We start from the raw sequence: 23,601 nt of genomic DNA, 5'->3' as shown, positions 1-23,601 counted from the left end.
TTTTAACAAATGCTAAGAACAAATAGTTATTCACTGTCACTAATATAATGTAATGGGCAGCCACAGTTAGGAAACTTTCAACTGGAGGTCCATCCATCACTAGTAAGCGCTACATGGGCTGTCAAACAACTTGAACAATTCCTCGTCAGCTCTCTTCATAAAGTGCAGGAATTACCATGTTGCTGAAGTGTTTGCGGGAGGGGATTTTATTTTAAATTGCGGCTCGAGTGTTGTAATCATACAAAAAATCCTGCACCCTCCACCACGGCAAAAGGCTGCATATCTTAGGCTATGAAACACCACTCCTTTCGTTATGCATGTTGCCCCATCTGACTCGTCACTGTCAAGCTGCAGGAGCAGAAGTTGTCCTGTCGACTCTCTCCCTTTCCTCCTTGCGCTGCCAGTTGTCTCACTGGGATGATGTCTTTGCAGACGAGCTGACATGTTAGTCATGTTACTGTTAGCATAAACAACACGTGTTGCACAATGCTTGCACACTGTGCGGTGCATTGCATTACTGGTGATTGGCATCCAGCTCAGTGCTGCCACCTGCTGCTCTGGAATGTACAAACTTTGCCTCGTTAGTAAATGAGAAAAAGAAGTTTCGCGCGCCTATGAACCGAACGGTACATACGCGCCCCGAACCGTGAATCTTTCTGCATGGCAGTTCATAAGTTGGGTCAGTCGACGCTATCTGTGATACCGCCGAGAGTGGCCGACAGTTCACTGCAATCCACTTCACCAGTGCGTTTATTCATTTGTCAGTTGTGGATTTACTCATTTTGGCTCTTAACCCTGTCATCTTGTCGATTGTGGATTGGTGACACTCAGTGCATTTACATGCACAATTTAGCTGGATTACAGCCATAGTTCCGACTGTGCTTCTTAGACAGACTAAGGTGTATACATGCATCTTAAAAATCCTATCATAGTCGGACTAACACAGTAATTTGGTTTTCTTGAGTGTCATGTAAACGCACTGTCTGCCTGCTCGAGCTAGGAGCGTTGTCTGTGTTGTCTGTGCTAGCTGCAACGTTTGGCATTGAGGTGGCACACAACTGTGCTTTTATCCAGGTTTCCACCTGGTAGTTTTTTAAAACGTTTATTAACGCGATAAAGTCCCAGCCCTTATATATATATATATACTGCAATTTCATAAAGTGGTTGAATTTAAACATGGACAGTTTTGTTCCAAGCGATATCTACAATTTATGAAAACTGGCACCTTTCTGTAGTTAGCTTGCATGAATATCATGATTAAATATATTTTATTATTGGCTTATATTATTAGTTATTGGCTACTGAACAGAACATTTTGTGGACAGTTGTCTGTGTTGTTTAACAGTGAACATCAGCTGAGTTTTATTCCTGATAGACATGTTTGTGTTTTGGAATGAAACTCAGCACAACACACTGTACTAAACATGTGCAGCAGGCGCTGAGGTAACTTTCACATGACCAGGTGACCGACCTATCAGGTACCTGATAGAGTTTGATGTGATTGATCCAGCATCCTTTATATTCATTGTGCAAACGGTCAGACATTTTCTTAATGTTGATGCGCAAGAAAATAAAACAAAGTTTTTTCGAGTCCGAGTCGTCCTAGACTCACTTTTCGCTTGGGTTCCTGTTATGATGATGTCGGGGTCTGGATGTTTCCCATGTGTTCATTTCAGATGTTTCCCAAAGTTTTAGAGGACTGCATGAATGCTGACAGTGTTAGTGTCGTGAGAAGGTCAGTGACAGTTTAAAGAGGTTAATAAGTAAACATATGTTGTTTCCTCACATTCACAGATAATCTGTTTCCTCTGAAGCGCAGCTGGAGTTATGAGTTCCTGCCACCTAACAGTGAGTCAAACTGTCATCCTGCTATTGAAGAACTCTGAGTTTACAGTATTAGTATATATATATATACTAATATATATACTATATATATAATATATAGTATATATATACTATATATAGTATAAATAACTGAACAGCAATGAAACTATAACTGAATAAATACAAATCTGTGTTTGTCCTTTTCTGCCTTTTCTCTCCAGTGTCTGAGCTGAGGGTGGTTCTGCTGGGGAACAGCTGGTCTCAGAGGAGTTCAGTGGGGAACTTCATACTGGGAACAACTGTGTTCAACACTGAGGAAGAACCAGACCGCTGTCTGACAGTCAGTGGGATGTTAAAGAAAAGCAAAATAGTTCTGATCAACACTCCAGATCTGCTGCATCCCAACATGTCTGAATACAGACTGACAGAACATGTAGAAACCTGTGAGAGACTCTCTGATCCTGGACCTCATGTGTTCCTGCTGGTTCTACAGCCTGAAGACTTCACTGAGGAACACAAACAAAGGCTGCAATCAGTACTTAAAAAATTCAGTGATCTATCATTTGATCATTCACTGGTTCTGATATCAACACCCAGAGAGGAGAGTCCAGGTCTGATGGAAAAATACTTGGAGCACCCACCACTGAAAGACATGATCAGAATGTGTAGATTCAGATTTCTGTGGCAGAAGAATCTTGAACAATTAGAGATGATGACACGTTTGGGTCAAATTGTAAAGGAGAATAATGGAGATCACATCAGCTGTGATGTGTTCAAGGACACAACATCATCTTTACCAGCTGATCATCAAAGCCCCAAACTAAAGGAAACACAGACATCCATCATCAGTGCTGTTAAAGCTGCTGGTGAGTACAAAAACAATTCTGACAATGAAAACTTTGTCCACACAAATCATCTTTGATTATATTAGAACAGTAAACAACAAATTAATGATGTCATCATTTTCAGGGCTGCATCTTGCAGGAATCACTGCTAAAGACCCTTCAACTCACAGTAAGTAAATTTATCAATGCTAATCATTTGCAGATAGAGTTTTGGGTGACATATTTTGTCCAGGAGGAATCTTAACACATCCCACAATTCAACCATCTGTTGAATTCAGATTCAGCTACTTTGCATCTGCAAATACACGCAGACATTAAAGGAACTAATGCTGCATTTTCCTTAGAATATCTTGATCATAAGTAAAAAATTGTTTGAAAGGGCAGAACTTCAGATATGGCCAGAATTTTGTCTTAAAACATTAAAAATGAAATAAAAAATAACTTAAAAAATTAACATTATCAACAGAGTGTGAAAAAACAACTGTGTCGGCATTATGTCAAAGACACAGAGGAGTAAAGAGTCCACACATCCTGTCCTCCAGTAGAAGTTCAGATACTGGTGTAAAAACAGACTCTGGTAAAAGTAGAAGTACTGATTCAGCTTGTTTACTCCAGTAAAGTAATAGATTACAGGCTCTGACATGTACTCAGAGTATCAGAGTAAAAAGACTCCCTCTGAAGGACATTTGTGCTCAAAGCTAACTGAAGCTCACGTCATATTAATAGAATTCAAAGACTATTAAAGTTAAAGGTAGAATCAGTAGGATTTGTCCCAGCTGTTCCTGAACGCACCACAAAGACAGTTGATTGTTGAGTCTCATTCCCAGGACGTCAAATAGACACATGTTGGGTTGGTAAAGCGTCCCGAGCAGCAACAAAGAGAGAAAATCAGAAACTCTCTGCAGATACGAGACACTAACACGCCTTTTCTCCACATTCCAGTCTCCCTCTCTGTCTGTTTACGCCTTCTTACGGCTTTTACGTCTTTGTCTCGTCTCGCTGCGTCTGCCGTGCGTGATGTGCTCTGATTGGTCCACATCAGTCTGCTGATGCTGGGAAGGCGGCGTGATGACACCAAATATAAAATAATCCATCAGATATTTGTGTTCAGATGTAGGGAGGGAAAGTCAAAGAGATACAAAAGTAAAGTACAGATATACGATACATCTACTTAAGTAAAGTAACTAAGTATTTGTACTTGGTTCCTTACCACCTCTAGATGCACAACAGATTCCTCATCTGAGTTTGACTGAAGCTCAAGCATGTATGGTTGAATCTCTCTGCTTACTCTCACGCTAGTCATGTTGATGTACTTCCAGACCATTTATAGAATTACAGTGTTTCCCACAGGATCATGTGAGACTGTGGTGGGTGGATGTTGGACCCTCTAGGGGGGTTGGGGGGCATGCTCCCCTGGAAGATTTTTTTTTAACATTTTAAAGTTAAATGCATCAACCTGGTGCACTTTGAAAGCAAAATTAAGAGTCTAGATCTAAGAAGAACTGTGTGCTCTTGTACACAATTTAATCACAAACACATTGGTTGTATAGATACGAATGGTGAAAACACAAAATCAACTACAGCATACATCTGAGCCATCAAAGAAGTGAAGCAAAAGTGGTTACCTGTGTTGAATTAGTTTATTTTTTAATAAATAATTAAACTGTAAGCTAAACTGTAATAAAAAATGAAATGGATTCGGAGGGTACACCATCTGTTCATCATTAGTTGCAGCCTTAAGGGGGAGACATGGCAGGCAAAAACATTTTGGGCTATTTTGCTTCCATAACATGTCTTCTTTCAGACTAGTGGAAAGAAAACATCCAAAATACACATTTATACAACTCTCCCTACATTCCACTCATGCCAACGATACACAGACAGCTGGGTCACTCACTGCTGCGAGCGCAATTTTTTACTTTCACTTTCGTTTTTGGAACAGTTCACATATTGACATTTTGCTGGCTGTAGCACAGAGTCCTGCACGGGTCTTATTTGCAAACCCGCACCCAGCTGTATCCGCCATACTGAAAACCGCATCCGACCCATTTTCCGACAGTATCACAAATTACATTCCGCACCCAAGCCGACCCATTAAATTGATACCGACGCCCAACCCGCACCTGAAGCAAAATGCTGACGCAATTTTTAAAAATGAACGTAAGTAATGAAAGTGTGTATGAGTGTGCGCGCGCCACGTACAGCAAGGGGGGGGGGGGGGCGCAGAGCCGACTGACCGGGAGTGAGAGATGCTTTGCTGAAGCTGCAGCGCAAAACACAAGTTACAGATTTTTTCAGCTCACTCTGAGAATGTGGCGGCACAAATTAGACCATCTTCTGACTTCTGAGTTTGTTTTGCTGCTGCCATCATGTGTTACATCATCAATGATGATCAGTGAGCCCATCCCAGAAGAAGCCATGATATTACCTCCACCTTGTTTCACAGTTGAGTTTGTGTCTTTGGGATCATGAGCAGATCCTTTCTTTCTCCACACAGTAGCCTTTCCATCACTTTGGTAAATGTTCATCTTTGTCTCATCAGTTCATAAAACTATGTCCCAGAACTTTTCCTATAGACAGCTTTGTGGTCTTTGTGCTGTACACCTTTCTAACTATAAATGTGGTCTGCAAAGGCAAAACCCAAAGCTGAAACTGAGAGTTGACATTCAGTGCTATTTATTGTTTCAATAATCAATGGAATACGACACACCTGGGCAGCAAAAAACATTTGTCAGTCACATATTCCATTAATTTTGCTCACTTGAATAATGGGTGGGTTCAAACAAAAGGTGTCAAATAAAATCTTCTAAGTGTTTTAAAATCTAGATGTAAATACCTGGAAATGGATGCTGACATATTGATCTCTTGTCTCATATTCATCCTTTGATGTCAAACCCAAAGCTGGGTGGCTTAACCAAATTTGACCCACTGCTACACTTCATGCAAACGCCACGACCAAAAACTGTAAACCACCTGGCTGCATTACGCTCGGTGTAAATTCAGTCCCATGGAAGTCAACTGACACCCAGTGTACAAAATGTATAACAGCAAAGAGAAATATTAGGTTAAAATAATTAATGAAAGTCTTTTACAGCTCATATTATGGTGTAAGTGTGGTGAGTTCAGCCTCTAATGTCATTTTATCTTTCTCTCTGTTGTGTTGCAGCATCTGGATTCAGGATTGTGCTGCTGGGACACAGTGAGGACAAACAGACCAGACTTGGTAACTTCATCATCGGGGACCAAGCTTTTTATAACCAAAAAACCAAGAAGTGTGTGGCTACGTGTGGAGAGTGGAGAGGAAATCCTCTAACTCTAGTGAAAACTACAAAAATGTTCAGTCTGTCTGTGGAAGCTGTGAGAGAAATGATGAAGAGGTGTGTAAGTCTTTGTCCTCCTGGACCAAATGTTCTCCTGCTGTTAGTGAAACCTTCTGAGTTCCCAGAGAAGAACAGAGAAACTCTGAAGTTCATCCTGAGTTTGTTTGGTCAAGATGCTTTAAAACACTCGATGGTCATCATCACACATGACAGGAATGAAATGACTTTCTCTGTTAATGAGCTCCTTAAAGACTGTGGAGGAAGACACTACAACATGTCTGAAGACAACCACAAGTCATTAATGCAGAAGATTGAGAAGATTGTCCATGAAAACAGAGGAGCCTTCCTCACCTGCAGTGAAGAGACCATCAGACCAAAGTCTGAAGACATGAGAGCAGCTTTAAACCTGGTTCTGTGTGGGAGGAGAGGAGCAGGGAAGACTTCAGCAGCTGAGGCCATTTTAGGTCAGACAGAGTTTCCTTCAGTCTCCAACTCATCAGAGTGTGTTCAGAGTCAGGGAGAGGTGTGTGGACGTTGGGTTTCCCTGGTGGAGCTGCCTGCCTTGTGTGGAAAACCTCAGGAGGAAGTGATGAAGGAATCACTCAGGTGTATCTCCCTCTGTGATCCTGAGGGCGTCCATGCCTTCATCCTGGTCCTACCTGTGGGTCCCCTCACTGATGAAGACAAGAGTGAGTTAAAGACCATCCAGAACACATTCAGCTCTCGAGTCAATGACTTCACCATGATTCTGTTCACTGTGGAGTCAGATCCTACAGCTCCAGCTGTTGTTAACTTTGTAAAGGGAAACAGAGACATCCAGGAGCTCCTTCAGAGCTGTGGAGGAAGATCTGTTGTTCTCAACATCAAGGACAAGCAGCAGATCCCAGAGCTGCTGGACACGGTGGATAAAATGAGACTGAGACCCTACAAAGACAAACTGTGCAGCTACACAACAGAAACATTTGCATTTGCTCAAATAGAAAAGATCAGAAAACAAGAGGAAAACATCACCACACTGCAGGCTGAGCTGAAGGACCTCAGAACAAAAAGCATCATCAGCTGTAAGTTCTGTAATGTTTTCATATAAATAGTAGGGATGTTACAATACAAAAAATGCTGCGATGGACTGTAAAGATATCTATCATCCCATCAAGGGAAACCAGTATGAATGCATTCTATCATCTCTCCTTCTCATTGTATTGTTCTGTTATACTGCTCATTCTCATAAGGCCCGCCTTACTCTACCTCTGATTACTTGGCTTGGCTGTTGGTTTCATTCTCAATGCTCGACTCAAACACAGATGAGGTCTGTTTTGGGCAGTGTTGCACACAGTTATTAATGGACATCTTTTAAAAAAAATATCGTAATACATATCATACTGAACACTATATATTATGATTATATGGTACCAAGAGTTTTAGGTACAGTTACCTCCTTCATATATAATAAGAAATTATATATTTTTTAAAGGTCCCATATTATGGTTATTTCTGCCTCTTAACATGGTTCCTTGAAGTCTAAATGGAATGTTAGTAACATGCTTTGGTCGAAATAAGCTGAAGGATTGAGCACAGCAGGGTTCTTGAAACACCAGTTTCACAGCCCTGCTCCAGGTGGCCTGTTTCAGTGCCTTTCCCTTTAAATGCTAATGAGCTACTGCGCGCCGCCCACGGTACCACCCACCTCTTCCTGCCTGCGGAAGACGTGAGGACGGCATCATGTGACCATGGCAACGGCGGAGTTTCCGGAAGTAATGGCCGCCGGACAACAAGACTGCGGTCCGACCCAGAACAACAAGAGGCCCCAGAAGAAAGTAAGCAGCCAAGAATGAACATTGATGTTTCTCAGTGGTTAGTAGTTAAGTTTGTTACCTCGACATTACTTTTATGTTACTGCAGACTAACGAAAGTTTTACGAGCTTACTGGCCGTCTGCCCCGCGTTGTTTCAAATAACAGCCCCCTTCTCCTGCCTCCAGTGTTTACAGCATATAGCTTAGCCAAACCTCAGCTGGTGTTTACTGCTGTCCAGTTAAAGTAACGGGGATGCAATTTAGCAACAGCCATTACAAGACAAAAGCGTAAACCGTATATTATTATTCACCTTTATGTAGCCAGGTAAGTTGATTGAGAACCTCGTATTTGTAGTGACGACCTGTAATTAGCTACTGCCAGCAATTTTCAACTGTAGTTTTCAGTAAGCCACAGTTGCCTCCCATCACCTCTCTACCAGCAGAATTGTTTTTTAACCAGTTACAACGGTTTATAAACTTTAGATATGTTACCAAAGAAACAACGCGACGTGATTAGCGATTATAGTTTCCAATGAATAATAAGAATTCAGCATGAAAGCAGTTGTTCCTGTGGCAACTGTGTACAAATGCCTACAGAACCTGAGAATATCTGCTGCATGGAAATACCACAATTAAGTGTGAACACTGGGCAAACATGGTTGTCTTGTCATTTTTCTGTCTCTTTTCTCTAATCTATTGTCACTCACTTACCTTTCATAATTTCTAGGTTACACGAAGACTACAGCAGCATCCTGAGCCACCATCATGCATGGTGAACCCTCCTGGCCTGTAACGTGTCTGCCTGAATGTATCTGCACTGCAGAATGCACTGAACATTTATCGGACAGACTATGGACCTTTACGTTTGAGGGGAATAGTGCAGTAAGCTTTTAGTCACATAAATACTATTCATTTATCGCAAAAGTGTTATGATGAAAAGTACATAACTGATTCCTCTATCTTACATTGCTTGTGGTTCATCTTTTACTTATTACCATGAAAATTACATAGCAATCAATGAAAACACAGAACAGTTAGGAAAGATGTTTTATTGTAAGAAACATTAAACATGTGTTGACATGAATGAAATAATAACAAGAAGAAGAAAATAAATATCTGAAGTGAAACAGTTTGACTTTATATATTAACTTCAATATCAATATAAAAATATTATCAAAGAAAGTATCTAGTTGCCATGGGTGTAAACATTCAGTGCTGACTTTATATTGAATTGTGTTCAGCCAATGTAGCCTACAGAAGCTTTGTAAGCTGGTGCTGGAGCTCTCTGGGGTGGAGAGTGAGAGTTGTGCTGCCTGTCTGTGTGGTCCGAGAGGTCTTCAGGGATTATGAGTTTCAGCACCTCTTTCACATATGGGGCAGGGTCCTGGAAAACCTTCTCGAGATCAGGTCCAACGGTACATCACCTCAGTCTGCGGTGCAATAAACAAAAATGTATGTTTACAGGAAAATTGCAGTAGAACCAAAAATCCTTGTGCTGCAGTGTTGTAAAGTTTCTCTTATTTCTCCTAATTACTGCTTATTTATACATTCTCCTTATTATTTATTTAAAAACCATCTTAAAAGAATTCAGATTTTAAGTGTTTGTTTTCAACCTTTTGTGTGATGCCTGTGTGTCCATGTTTATTTTAATTTGTGAGGTTCAAATAAAAGATTGTAAAACTTACAGAATGTCGTCTCTGTCTTCACGGGTTTGGCTCTGCACTCTCCCTTCCTGGACCTTGGAAAGCTCAGTTTGAAAAGAGGATCTCCTGATGATGTGGTGGCTTGTCTATCAGCATTGTCATTGTAATGCAGTGCAGCCAGGTAGAGTCTTGAACAGTAAAAACACAACCAAACATGAAAACAATTGCAAGAAATGGTTAAATGTTCTCAACAAGTAATCACAGTGTAATAATCCTGCACAGAATTCCCAGATATGGATAGGAGTAACACATGACAGCACTGTTAATATATAATACAACATACAATATAATTCAAGTACTAAAGGCTGCAACGCGTTACGTTACTCTAACCTGACCTCTTTATTTCAGTAACGAGTAATCTAACCCGTTAACATTTCCAAACAAGTGATCAGATTAAAGTTATTTATTCAAGTCACTGTGCATTACAATGATTTTGGTCATTTTCCTTAGTAAAAATACATATTCTTGCTTTCTTCTTGCGTCTCGGGGAGTGATGTCACGTACGTCTCAAGTCACGTTTTTACCATGAGGATAACTCAAGTGTAACACCACGCAGCAACACAAAAATGGAGGGAGGAGAGAGATGCGCATTGTCTAGCTGGAAATATGGTCATTATTTTGAGTTATTAAAAACAAAAAATCACGAATGCTCGGTCAAGGACCCGGCCCGGCCGAGGATAGCGGCGGGGTCGGTCTCGGGCTCAGGCAGACAATCTAAACTCTGTGTAGCAGTCAACAGTACACTGGTTTTGCCCTGGCCTATGCCAACATATTCCAGCTTAGAAAACGTTTTCAAATGCATTATTTCACAAAATCCTGAAAACTTAGACCCGGTGGAGGGTGTGTATGTACCGCTTTACCGACCGGGTCTCTGGGTTTGCATGTGGAGACCGTGTTGATGCGAACTAGACGCTCGCGGTTAGCATTAGCTGGTACTATGTGACACTGCTTGGTTAGTTCGTGTAAAATTGCTAAATAACACAGCTAAACTTGCACATGCAGACATTTCCATAGGACATGCATTACATAATGTACAAGATCAGAAATGTAATACACACAATGATTCTGCTGTAGCACTAACTTGTGTTGTCAGAGAAGCTAATGTTATCGGTTAGCCGCTAACCATACCTTGTTCTCAATGGTAAAACACACACGAGTTCAGCCTTATCTACAGAAACACACAGCACATTTGTATACTTACATGTCCTTGGTCTGCAAGTATTCCTTTGAGTAGACGTTAGCCGACTACTCCTGCCTTGTACTGGCTCAAGTTGGTGAAACAGTCAGCGTCAAAGTGGTTCGCACACACCAACAGTTTTTTTCCAACTTCAGCTGGGACATTGCTCTCAAAAATAAATTCAGTCCATGCAGCTCTTTTGTCCTCTGCAGCTGGGAGACGATGAAGTGTTTTGTGCTGGTCCTTGCAAACAACAACAGCGCACTTCTCCTTGAGCTTGGACATGGTGATATCAATAGCGTAATGGCGGATCTCCTAGACCAGTGGTTCTTAACCGGTGGGGCCCGCCCCCCTGGGGGGGCATGGACACTCTCTCGGGGGGGCGCGAGTAGGCTACAGGATGGGAGAAGAAAAAAAAATTCTGAAAAAAAAAAAAAATTCACGAAAATTCCCCCCCATGTCGAAATGCAAGTAGTTGGACTATTATAACACACAAACAACTCATCCTTCTGGCGGCTTTTTTTTTGTCAAAAGCGACTACCGACAAATCTATCTTTTACTGGTGTTCAGGCGCGTCGTTAGACCTGGGCAATCGAGGCTATAGCCCCGGATGTTTTGGGAATAGCCCCGGATCTCTGTGCTTTGAAAAAAAAGAAATAAAAATAATAATCAAATACAATTGTCTAATGGTGAAAGGTTTTTATGTGGCTGCATATCGAACGGCCAGCAGCCTCAAATGCGACATTGTCACCGGAGTCCGAATAATTTGTTGCAAATTCAACATCAGTGTTATTCTTTCCCCCTCTATGCGTCACTGATATTACCAGAGCCGTCTATTAGCCTACAGTTTAGTACCACTGCAGCATTTATAACAGGGATGGAAATTAAACCCGCCACCGCCAAATGCGGGTGAGTTTGTGTGCTGGCGGGTGAACTGAATCAGTTTATCACTGTGGCGGGTTCTTTCCAGTCAGATCTGATCCAGTTAATCTTAATGACTGATATCTTGGTTAGGGCATAACAATGCGCTTTCCACAACCCTAGAGTTAGATACGGTCAAATTATGTTTCTGATTGGACCAAAGTGTCAGTTGGACTTCAGAGGCGCCGGAATTCAACATGCGGCCGTAAGCGGTCATTTGGACCACTGGATTTAAATCCTATATTCTCTCATGTAAATACACAACTGAGTGATGAATGCATTAATTGTGTCATGACATTTAAACAAAAAACGAAATAACACCAAAGTGTACATTTTAATAAGTTTAATTATACATTTATCAACATTCATGTCATCGCACATAGTAAACCGTAATTATTGCATATTTACACACGATTTTAATAGAGAAAACTCGGAACAAGAAAATTAACTATTAAAAGTAACTTATTTGATTATGAAACATTTTATTTTAACACTTAATAATATATGATAAAATAATAATAATAATCGAAAAAGCTGAAAGCGAGCTGATGTAAAACAAAAAAAGAGCCACCGTAGCCACAGATTACCTTCGCTCTCCTCACAGTAACCATACACGTGTTCGACGTTTGGTTCCGTTTGCAGCTCTTTTGGACCGGCACTGCCTCCGTGTCTGTGTCTGCTGCTGCGGTGGTTGCTTCTGCTGCTGCCCACCTTGTGCCGACTGCCGCGGCCGCTTTCCCCTCCATGTATTCTGCCCTCAGCTCCTCTGCCAGCTGCTGCAGGACTTTCCTCCAGGCTCTTCTGCTGCTGGTGCTCCTTGAATAAGATGCGGCCACTGGCCATCTTCGCTGACACAGACACCGAGGCAGTGCCGGTCCAAAAGAGCTGCAAACGGAACCAAACGTGGGACACTTGAAATGCCACAAGCCCGTGTGGTAACTGTGAGGAGAGCGGAGGTAATCTGCAGACTGTGACCAGTGATCACAACGGCTCTTTGTTTGTCTTTGTTTTAGATCACTTCGTTTCCAGCTTTTTCGATTATTATTATTATTTTATTATATATTATTAAGTGTTAAAATAAAATGTTTCATAATCAAATAAATTACTTTTAATAGTTAATTTTCTTGTTCTGTTTTCTCTATTAAAATCATGTGTAAATATACAATAATTAGGGTTTAAAATGTGCGATGAATATTGATAAATATAGGCCTACATTTAAAAAACGAAATTAAAATGTACACACTGGTGTTAATTCGTTATTTCGTTTTTAAAAAAAATATCATGACACAATGAATGCATTCATAACTCAGTTGGGTATTTACCTGACAGATTATAGAGTTTAAATCTAGCGGTCCAAATGACCGCTTACGGCCGTTCTAGTAGTGTTGAATTCCGGCTCTTCTGAAGTCCAGCTGACACTTTGGTCACGGGGGATCCGTTGTGTGACAGCGGAGAGTCAGCAGCTGGATTTTGCACCCATGGTCAGTTTTAGTAGGTGTATAGGTAAACAAACAAACAACAACCACCCCGACCATTATTCATTGTATTATTACATTTGTGGGAAGTTATTACAATAAAGATTTTCACGTCCCCACAAAGAAATCATTGACGTAATAGTTATTACATGTGTGGGAAATCGTGTGTTACGTTTGTAGTAGGCAGCGGCTCTTGTGGAAAATGTATTACATTTGTGGGTTTATTACCTATGGCCATGAACTTTGGGTCATGACCGAAAGAATAAGATTCCGGATCCAAGCGGCCGAAATGAGTTTCCTCCGCAGGGTGGCAGGGCGCTCCCTTAGAGATAGGGTGAAGAGCTCTGTCACCTGGGAGGAGCTGGGAGTAGAGCCGCTGCTTCTCCACATTGAGAGGAGCCAGCTGAGGTGGCTCGGGCATCTGTTCCGGATGCCCCCGGGACGCTTCCCTCGGGAGGTGTTCCTGGCATGTCCTGCCGGGAGGAGACCCCGAGGAAGACCCAGGACACGCTGGTGTGACTATGTCGCCCAGCTGGCCTGGGAACGCCGTGGGGTTCTCCCGGAAGAGCTGGAGGCAGTGTCCGGGGAGAGGGAAGTCTGGGTGTCCCTGCTCAGACAGCTGCCCCCGCGACCCGGCCCTGGATAAGCGGATGAAAATGGATGGATGGATGGATGGGTTTATTACATTAAATGCTGCAGATTTGTAATACGTTTGTGGGTTTATTGACGATGTTAAATGACGATGTTTGTCTCTTAACACCCTACAAAGCCTCCTGTAGGCCTGATGCAGATAGACAATGAAGCCAAGAAATTATAATAGGGAATGTTTTACCTGCTCTAATAGCCTATGCACAGCGCAGGTCTTGGCGATAATATCTTAAACGTAAACATTACTCAGTAGGCCTAGTGAGGGAAAATTAGCTTTATTTGTGATTAAAATATGACGATGAGGACCCCGACGATTGGCCTTCCTTTCCTTCTCAAACTATGTTGAAATTGCATCTTTAAACAGCCCAATTTTCGAAATTTTCGAAATTTCCCCGGACCCGCTAAAAAGACTCTCTGCGCAGTGATGCCGGTATCTGACCACTTTTTTCAGTAACGAGCAATCTAACACGTTAATATTTCCAAACCAGTAATCAGATTAAAGTTACTTATCATTGTTTTTTCCTTAGTAAAAATATATATTTCTGCTTTCCTCTTGACTCGGGGAGTGATGTCACGTTTGCAACAAGTCACATTTCAGCACGAGCACAACTCACGTGTAATACCACGCAGCAACACAAACACACACAACAATGAAGAGAGGAGAGAGATGCACGTTTTCTAGCTGGAAATACAGTCATTATTTTGAGTTCCTCTCAGCTAAAGATGAGAATATTAAGGTTTGTTGTTCACTCTGTGCTGGCGACAAAGTACTATCAACCTTCGAATGAGTTTTAAGGAGTAATCAGTAATCAGATTACTTTTTCAGGGTAACTGAGGCAACACTGCGCGGGGCTAAAGCCCCGGATGTTTTGCACTCCTAGCGACGCCCCTGCTGGTGTTTGGAGACGCTGACTTGACAGCACGTATCACTCTGCAGTTACTGTGCTCAACGAGCAGCGGATACTGCCGTGAATCCCTCCCCCGTCCAAAAGCCCTCACAGGCGGTCAGTCTCTCAGTACCTCGCGCAGCAGTCCAGCCTGCAGTCAGAGCAGAGAGGAGTCACACACCACTCCGCGTCCAGGATGCGCATGGCCGCCGCCGTACCCGCCCTGGCGTACAGAGCGGGGTGTAAATGTAACTTATATTACCAAATAATAGCCGGGGTTTGATTAACCACAGGGACCCGCCGGATGCAGGTGTACATTTTGATAAATAACCAAATAAATGCCGGGTCTAATTCATTTATTATTTTTTTAATCAAGGAAGAAGACGTGACCACTGACACTGCACGTTTTTCTTCTTCGCCTTATTCACATATTGTGCTTGTTTCCTGTCAGTCAGTATCACATTGATGATCACCATGGCTCCGGTGCAGCACAAAATAAAAAGTACGACTTCAAATTCAAACTGTCTGTCGTAAAATATGCAGAGGAAAACTCGGGAGAAGCAGCCGCTAGACGTTTCTCTGTCGACCCCAAGAGAGGGAGAGATGATGAAAAAATCAAAGTGAGCTTTAGCGTCTGTCCGAGGAGGACTGCAGCAGGGCCAGGCTGCCTGCTGGAGGGAGGAAGAAGGCGTGCACAGCTGCAGACACAGCGGAGAGGTGACGAGACTCATCATGACTGACAGGCATCAAGGCATTTTTTCTTCTTCTTCCTTCATAGGCCCCTGACGGTGTCTCTGTGTGTGTGTGTGTGTGTGTGTGTGTGTGTGTGTGTGGGGGGGGGGGGGGGGGGGAGGGGAGGAGAGGAGGAGGGGGGCCCCAACTGCAGTGAACCAGCTTTGGGGGGGCCCAGCTTGCAAAAGGTTGAGAACCCCTGTCCTAGACGGTAGCTGTACCTGGTGGGTGGAGACACCGTGCGGTGAAGGGAGGGGCAGTGGGGTAGCCATAGCCGCAGCAAATTTGACTGGTGTATCTGGAAACTGCAGGCAGGACCCCTTTAGATATCTGTATCTCACTCAAAAAAGCACGGATAGTCTTTTTTCAAAGTTTCTAGGTGTGTGGCAGCACCATAGACCCACAATAACACCCCAAATCCCAGAAAAAGTCAGTTTTTCATAATATGGGACCTTTAAGTAATAATCTGCTAAATGCTAAATCATCCACTGAACATTAAACAGTCTATGTTCCAACTTGTAATATTTCAGTAACTCCATGTCTTTATATTTCACAGGTGCTGATGCAGAACAGAGTCCAGAGTGTCTCAGGATTGTTCTGATAGGGAAGACTGGCTGTGGGAAGAGCTCTTCAGGAAACACCATTCTAGGAAGAAAGGAGTTTAAAGCTGAATCAAGTCAAACATCAGTCACCAAACGTTGTCAGAAAGAACAGACTGTTGTAAACGGTCGTCCAGTCGTTGTGGTCGACACTCCTGGTCTGTTTGACTCAACTCTGTCCTGTAAAGAGGTTAATGAGGAGATGGTGAAATGCATCAGTCTTCTGGCTCCAGGACCACATGTCTTCCTGCTGGTGATACCAATTGGAAGATTGACACCAGAAGAGAAGAAGACATTAGAACTTATCAAGGAAGGCTTCGGGAAGAATGCTGAGGGGTTCATCATCATTCTTTTCACAAGAGGAGATACACTGAAACATGATGAGCTGTCCATTGATGAATACATTGAAAAGAAATGTGATGATTCCTTCAAGAAACTGATCGCTGACTGTGGAGGAAGATACCACGTGTTTAATAACTATGATAAAGAAAACCACATGCAGGTCAGTGAGCTGATCACCAAGATCGACACCATGGTGAAGACAAATGGAGGCAGCTGCTACACTAATGAGATGCTGCAAGAGGCCGAGGCAGCGATACAGAAAGAGATGGAGAGAATCCTGAAGGAGAAGGAAGAAGAGATGAGGAGAGAGAGGGAGGAGCTTCAAAGAAAACATGAAGAAGAGATGGAAGAGATGAAAAGAAGAATGGAAGAACAGAGATCAGAAATAGAAAAGGAGAGAAAACTGAGAGAAAAACAACTTAAAGTAAAGGAAGAAAACATCAACAGAGAACGTGAGGAGAGAAAGAAAGAACAGGAAATGAGAGAAGAAGAAGACAGGAAGAGAAAACAAGAGGAAGAAATTCAGAAACAGGAGTGGAAAAAAAGAGTTGAAGCTTTGGAACAAGAAATCAGATCAGAGTCAGAATCAAAGGAAAACATTGACAGAAAGCTGAAGGAGAGCAGAGAAGAGATGTGGAGAGAACGAGAGAACTGGGAGATAAAACGAAAGGAATGGTGGGAAAAACGACTTCAAGAAGATGAACAGAGACGACAGGAGGAAGAAACAAGACTCAGAAAACTGCAAGAAGAATACAAACAAGAAAGAGAAAATGATGAAAAGAAAAGAAAAGAAGAGGAACAAATGAGAAGAGAACAAGCGGAGAAAGAGAGAAAATACATGGAGGAGAAGTATAAGCAGAAAATGGAGAATCTGAAGAAGACGTATGAAGAAGCAGCCAGAGAGAAAGCTGAAGAGTTCAATGAGTTCAGTGAGAGGAAGACTAAAGAACTTGCACATCTGAAGCAACAGCAGGAGGAGTTGCAGGATGAGTACAATAGCTTGAACAAACTCTCAAAACACAAAGAAAAAAGTCTGAAGCAAATTATGTCTGAACTACAGCAGAAACAGAAAGAAGAGATGGCTAACTTGATACTGCTGCTTTTGACCCCAGAGAAAGAATATAAGACAGAAATGAATGACTTACAGGAAGCGCACAAAAAAGAGCTGGATAACCTTCAAAAACATCTCTCAGCCCAAAGCAAAAGAAAGGAGAACCAACAAATTGAGACATTAAAAAAGAAACATGATCAAGAAATGAAAGCTTTGGACAAGAAACTTTTGAGCCAAAACAAAGAAGATCAGATCTCAGAAAGAGGTGCTTTGTCTGAAAAACACGACAAAGAAATGAAGGAAACACAAGAATGTCTGACTGAGCAGAAGCAGAAGCAGGATGAACAATTTGATGAGCTACAGAAACAGTATGAAAAAGACATGACTGCATTCAACCAGGAAGTTTTAGCTGGAATGGATGACTTAAAGAACAAGGAAAAAACCAACAAAGACATTTATGACCTGAAAGATAAACTTCTCCCAGAGCGCTCATGGTATTCATGTCCAATTCAATGAGATACTGTCTTCTTTTTGCTCAGTGTCCAAACTGCTGCACAGTTTTAACTGCAGTCCTGTTTGTGATGGATATTTACATTTGACTCATGAGTCATTTAAACATTAGATCAGTACTTTACAACCGCCTTTTATCTTTGTGCTTTTAAATTGTAATTTCATTTTATCATTTGTACCTTTTGGCATTTTATCACAGTGGATAAAACACCCACCATTTGTGGGCCAGAAAGTGGTTTATTCCATAACCCACAAGTTAAAATTAGCTTTCCATCTAGAGTTGTATGACTTACAAGATCAAGTCCTAATCATGTATTATATTCACTGCTTATTGTTTTCTATATGTATGTCAAATGGGCTGAAGACCGTTTTTGCCACAAATAAGAAATACCCCCTTGAGATTTGATCAGGTTTGATGTACTGACTCCTCCGACCACTAGGGGTGTGAATCTTCACTGGTCTCATGATTCGATTTGATTACGATTGTCCAGTCAACGATTCGATTCTACAAAGCATCACGATTACTGCACATGCTATGTTTTCATCAAAGGATACAGGCAGTCATATATATATACATACATACATCCCTTTTTATGTTATGTGCTCTGAGAAAGCACAAGCATCACATAAACTAGAACAGTGCTGTTTACTAGTTAAGACATATAAAATATGTTTTACTGATGTACATGGCTTAATTGGCTGAGCCTATCTGTGTGAATAAATATACTCGACTAGCTTGGCTCATTGTTAAATTACCTGGGCTTTGGTTACGTGGTAAAGTGCAGGTGTAACCCTTTCTGTGAAGTGGCTGCGTGACCGGAGCTGATCAGTGTCTTCATAAAATCCAAAATGTGTCCAAGCGGCCGCTTTTAAAATGCTACATGAACTTGTTATGACTTTTTCCTCAGCCATGTCGCACAATGAATGAGGTGACGTCAGTCAGATGAGACGCATTTACCGTCGTTACTGTGAACCGGCGGAAAGAGTAGAAAAGAGAGAAAGTTGAAACTTGTACTGGCGCGGCCCGAAAATCAACAAGTTACGTTAGCAGGCTATAATCGATAATGGTGCGTCAAGGCATCGATGCATAATCGTCCATGTCCGCATCGCGATGCATCGTTAAAATGATTAATTTCCACACCCCTACTGACCACCTGGTGGCACTGACAGCCAAGTATCTTTCTGTTGTATTAAGATATGTCTGCAGACTGAATGCTGCAGAATTCTCGACATATGTCATACAAAGCTGATGGAGTTAGGTCACTTCGATATGTGTGATTGTATATAGATGAGAATGTAATCCTGTATCATACTTGATTGCAAGGCTTCATTTTTTTCAGTGAATGAAAGGATCAGGCATGAAAATGAGTCAGGGGTGAAAAAGGTGAGAATGATACGACCCCTCTGGAGGGGAGGGGGCACGCTCCCCCGGAAGAAAATTTTGAATATTTCATATTTAAAAGCATCAATCTGATGCATTTTGAGAGGAAATTCACACAGAACTACAAGACAGTATGAATGTATGATAAAGTATCTATCTATACATGTTCACATTGTGCTATATAAGAAATGGGACTGGCAACTTCTCTCATGAAATGCGCAACAGCACAACTTTAATAGTGCAATCTGGCGCAGAATGAAAAAAGCAAGCCCTTAGAGAGTGTGTTTTGACAAAACCAACATGGGTTTTGAAGAAGTTGCTGTCTCTCTGTTTGGAAGAAAGGTGCTGGCAACACGTATTGATGTTATGACCTACACCTTCTTCCTGTGCACTTCTGCTTGACAGTGTGCCTGCAGTGCATAGCTGCCCATGTTTGCATAGTTAAAAGCCGTTTTTATACTGGGCAGCAAGCAAGCCACCAATGTGGCCGTCCTTTTTGCGGCCACGTCCGCGGATTTAGACAGAGGGAGGTAAATTGGAGGTCTGTTCTGGTCCGCCCAATTTGCCGCTTCAGAGGGTACACCTCGGAGGCTATCTAAATCCGATGTGTCGATGTGCCAGCTATTGCGTGAGATGGGTGGAGGTGACGATGCCAGGGAGTTTTAAAACCAGGAAACAGCTAATCACAGCAGTCAGTGCATCACTTCATCCGCGGACATTAAGATGAACAACTGGACAGCCGGTCGCTACTTTGAAATTAAAAGCCCCTCGCTAAGAACCCAGTTCTAAACTCTGATGTGGTGCAATGTAAAGCTCTTGTTTTGAAGACAAATTCGTTCTCTTTCTGACAGAGAGTGCAACGTACTTTACCTTCAACCTCCAGTCAGTCACCTCACCTCAGTATTATTCACACGTCTTGAAAATGAGTTGTAGAGATTTTAGAAAAGGTGTTTGTATCAAATTCAAGGCTCCCTTCAGGCGCGCACATGTTCACAGTTCACTGATAATCTCTTGTATACCGCCATGTCCCGTCCATAACCCCCCCCCCCCCCCGTATATTCAGTGCTGATGATTGGAACATATCCTGTGTCCATAAAACTGAAATTGTATCTGCCATCTTGAGTTGTTTCTTTTTTTCTGCCTGTTTTCTGAAATGCTGTAAAAGTTGCTTTTGATTTTACTCTTTATAAGCTGCATAACTGGGCATGTATCTAAGTCTCAGTCTTTGTCTCAGCTCAGCTAAAAGCTCCAAAAAAACATTATATTTAGTGCATGATCGCAAATCATTCTAATACTGTAAACTGTAAACAGAACCATATTAAGTAGAAAGGCACCATAATAAAGACACAGAACAGATTGAAGCCGTCTATCTCTTGATTACTTTGAGACTCCTTCTCCCTTTCTTCTAAATATGCACGATAACAAACCATGATAGAATATTCTGGAGTCAATTATAAGGATAAATGCATAGTCATACAAACTTATACTGGGCACTCTTATTAACTTTTCACTTAAAAAATTCATTCCAGCTCCAAAATAAAAGTTTATCTGTAAATCAGTTCTAACTGGGAGGACCATGGAAGCTGACCTGACAGCTGGAGCTAACTTCTAAAACTTAATCTGGTGACAACAACAACAATAACAATAATAACAACAACAGTTGGAGATAAAAATGATAACTTACACGTCTGTGTTGGCTCATGTCCTCCATTACTGCTGCTGGTTGATACAAAATGCATGCTGGGATATTTGATCATCGCCATCCTCTGTTCTTAACCATGTGTGACATCATCACCTCAATTATGGCTCCAGTCTGTCAGGATTGGAAATAGGACTTCAGCAAGCATTATCACAAACATTAGCACTCCACAGGAATGCGTCCTGTGATAGGATGCATGACTGGTGGGGATGAAGCGGCCTAGAAGAGGGAGATGGCCTGACTGCAACACAGACAAGACAAGATGAAGGAGATGATAGTGGACATTAGGAAGAAGAGGAGACCTCATCAGCCACTGTACATGCGGGAGCTTGAAGTAGTGAGGGTTAGCAGCTTCAGATACCTGGGCGTCCACATCAGTGACGACCTCACCTGGTCACTCAACACCACACAGCTGGTAAAGAGGTCCAACAGCAGCTGAATGTTCTGAGGGGGCTGAGGAAGTTTGGCATGTCGCCTGAAATCCTCAGCAACTTCTAAAGCTGCACTGTTGAGAGCATCTTGACTGGTTGTATCACCGTCTGGTACTGCAGAACTTCTGATTTGGACCGCAGACGGCTGCAGAGAAGATCACCAGGACGCCACTGCACTCTCTACATAATAATTGCACTCTCAGATTTGAACTGTTTTATCATCATCATTATTATTATTATTATGTGCCTTGTAAAAGTGCTTTACTTTGTATATTTCAGTTGTATAGATTTCTTTTTACATTGTTGGCATTCTGTGGACAGCAAATGAAGAATTTCATTGTAGAGAGAAACATGTTTCTCATAAAACATGTATTTTAATTGTGTCACTAAATCTCTTCATGTGCTCCTTGGTGATACAGTTTGTGTCAAGCCCTGAAATAACTTCTCTGCTTTGAATACAATCCTACATTATCATATATAGTTGTAATCAATATATAGTATTCCTTAATGACAAGTACAAAATGTTAGATTAAGCGTCTCTTCCCATGGCGGGTGTTTGTTCTGTCACTACCAGCTCACCTCCTCTCTCCGTCATCAGTGAGCATCCTCCGGGCTGAAGTGAGTCCCACTCCGCCTCAGTCTGCAGGTTCCATCCGTCTGTCCGTCCTCCTGGAGACACAAACACAATCTGTTAACAACATCTGCTAACGTTCCACTACCAACGGCCATTTAACGGTCACTGACAGCAGACTGACTACACATTTCAACAGCTGAAATAAATCACACAGAAGAAGATATTATCTCCTCCACAACTTCTGTGCTACCAAGATCCAACACAAATATTAAAATAATGACAAAATAATGAAGTAACTGGAGTGTTTGCTGGTTAACTGCTGATGTCTGGGTTAGCTAGCTTAAATATAACGAGTCATTGAACATCAAGCTAGGAACCTAAATGAATCCTCACATCTGCAGCAGGCTCTACAACTAAATACACACGACTAATACAGTCACAGAATAATTAACAACAGTCATTAGAAGCCCTGTGAACACAACAGAATAAAGAAAAAACGTTTCTACGTACCAAATGAAGATATTGACGGACTTTGACGGAGTTTGTTACAGACCGACATGTTCCGTCTGACTGCTCATGAACTTTGGGGTTCACCACTCAAGTCTGCAGGGGCTCCACAAGATGGCGCCCGTCCCAAAGAAACGGACCCTGATCAGAACAAACTGAGAGAAGATCAATGAGTCCGCCTTCAGTTCATTACAGCACAATTAACAGTTTATATCATTATGGTCAAATATAGCAGCGACTCATGAAACATCACATTAACAGTGGTGATGGTAAATACATTTTAATCTGCTACATATTTAATATTTTATTGAATTTGGAAACGTATCACATGAATTTAATTGACAGACATGTTATCCTATTAAAGGGTAACTCCACCAGTTTTACACATTGAAGTGTGTTAACAAGTGTTGGGGAGGAAAAAGGTATAAAGTCCTTTGTGGCTCCAGAGGAAGCTGCATGTAATCTGATAAACTGATACATTGCATTGTGGGTAATAATGGTGGCAGGTTTTGAAAAGTAAGAAGAACGTGTGGAATAATGAAGGTGATATCTCTGAATCTGCTCGGTTGGTTTGGATCATTTGTTTTAAAACTATCCATAATGTGTCCAACAGTGTTATAGGAATGCAGTGCAAAACCTGGTGCCTACATTACCCACAATGCAGTGTAGCCACTGATAAATCTGGCCTGCTTCGATTTAAATCAGAGTAGCAGCAAACTTAGTAGGCTGCTTCACGAACCCCAAATGTCTCTGTATCACATTGTTCTAAAAATCTAAATACTGATTTATTGATCTCTGATGAAATTATGTATCTGTATTTAACCCATCTTAACACAAACACACAGCTATGAACAGGCGAGACCTGAATATACTGTGCAGAATCTTACATCCTATCTCGACTATGACAGCCCTCCAGTTAACAGCTGACATTTTGCCAGACGTCTGTGCCATCCAGTCAGGGATTTGAACCTGCAATGACCACAGATTTGGATGTTTATACCAGCAGCAGAGAGTGTAGGCTTTGTTCTGAGATAGAAGTTTTCAACATTAAGGAAAAGGAATGAACTGAACGTACGTCAAGTAAGAATGTTTAGTGGTGAGTTGTACATGTACCAGGCTTCATAGACCCTGGTGTATAATTCAGGATCTGTTAAACATTAGCTGTCTACCTGTTCTGCGCCCCG

General features: G+C 41.8%; 1 protein-coding gene and 1 long non-coding RNA gene across 2 annotated transcripts in view; one reads left to right on the top strand and one right to left on the bottom strand.

Moving 5' to 3' along the window:
* LOC115581329 (uncharacterized) overlaps nucleotides 1-20,003 on the top strand; it is a 27,195-nt gene extending 7,192 nt beyond the window's left edge. Inside the window, exons 3-7 of the mRNA XM_030416334.1 lie at nucleotides 1,795-1,848; nucleotides 2,046-2,690; nucleotides 2,794-2,838; nucleotides 5,836-7,050; nucleotides 15,880-20,003. Of these exons, the coding sequence (XP_030272194.1) occupies nucleotides 1,795-1,848; nucleotides 2,046-2,690; nucleotides 2,794-2,838; nucleotides 5,836-7,050; nucleotides 15,880-17,831 (3,911 nt within the window). The 3' untranslated portion in view covers nucleotides 17,832-20,003. The remainder of the gene's footprint in view (nucleotides 1-1,794; nucleotides 1,849-2,045; nucleotides 2,691-2,793; nucleotides 2,839-5,835; nucleotides 7,051-15,879) is intronic.
* On the bottom strand, nucleotides 5,329-23,601 carry LOC115581401 (uncharacterized). Its single transcript, XR_003984029.1, has 5 exons — nucleotides 23,587-23,601; nucleotides 22,421-22,572; nucleotides 21,916-22,005; nucleotides 20,891-21,019; nucleotides 5,329-6,663 (listed from the first exon to the last, which is right to left on the bottom strand). It is a non-coding gene; the product is annotated as an uncharacterized LOC115581401 (long non-coding RNA).

The sequence above is a fragment of the Sparus aurata genome, chromosome 5 (genome assembly GCF_900880675.1).
Source record: "Sparus aurata chromosome 5, fSpaAur1.1, whole genome shotgun sequence".
Lineage (NCBI taxonomy): Eukaryota > Metazoa > Chordata > Actinopteri > Spariformes > Sparidae > Sparus > Sparus aurata.
This window is presented reverse-complemented; position numbering and strand designations above follow the sequence as displayed.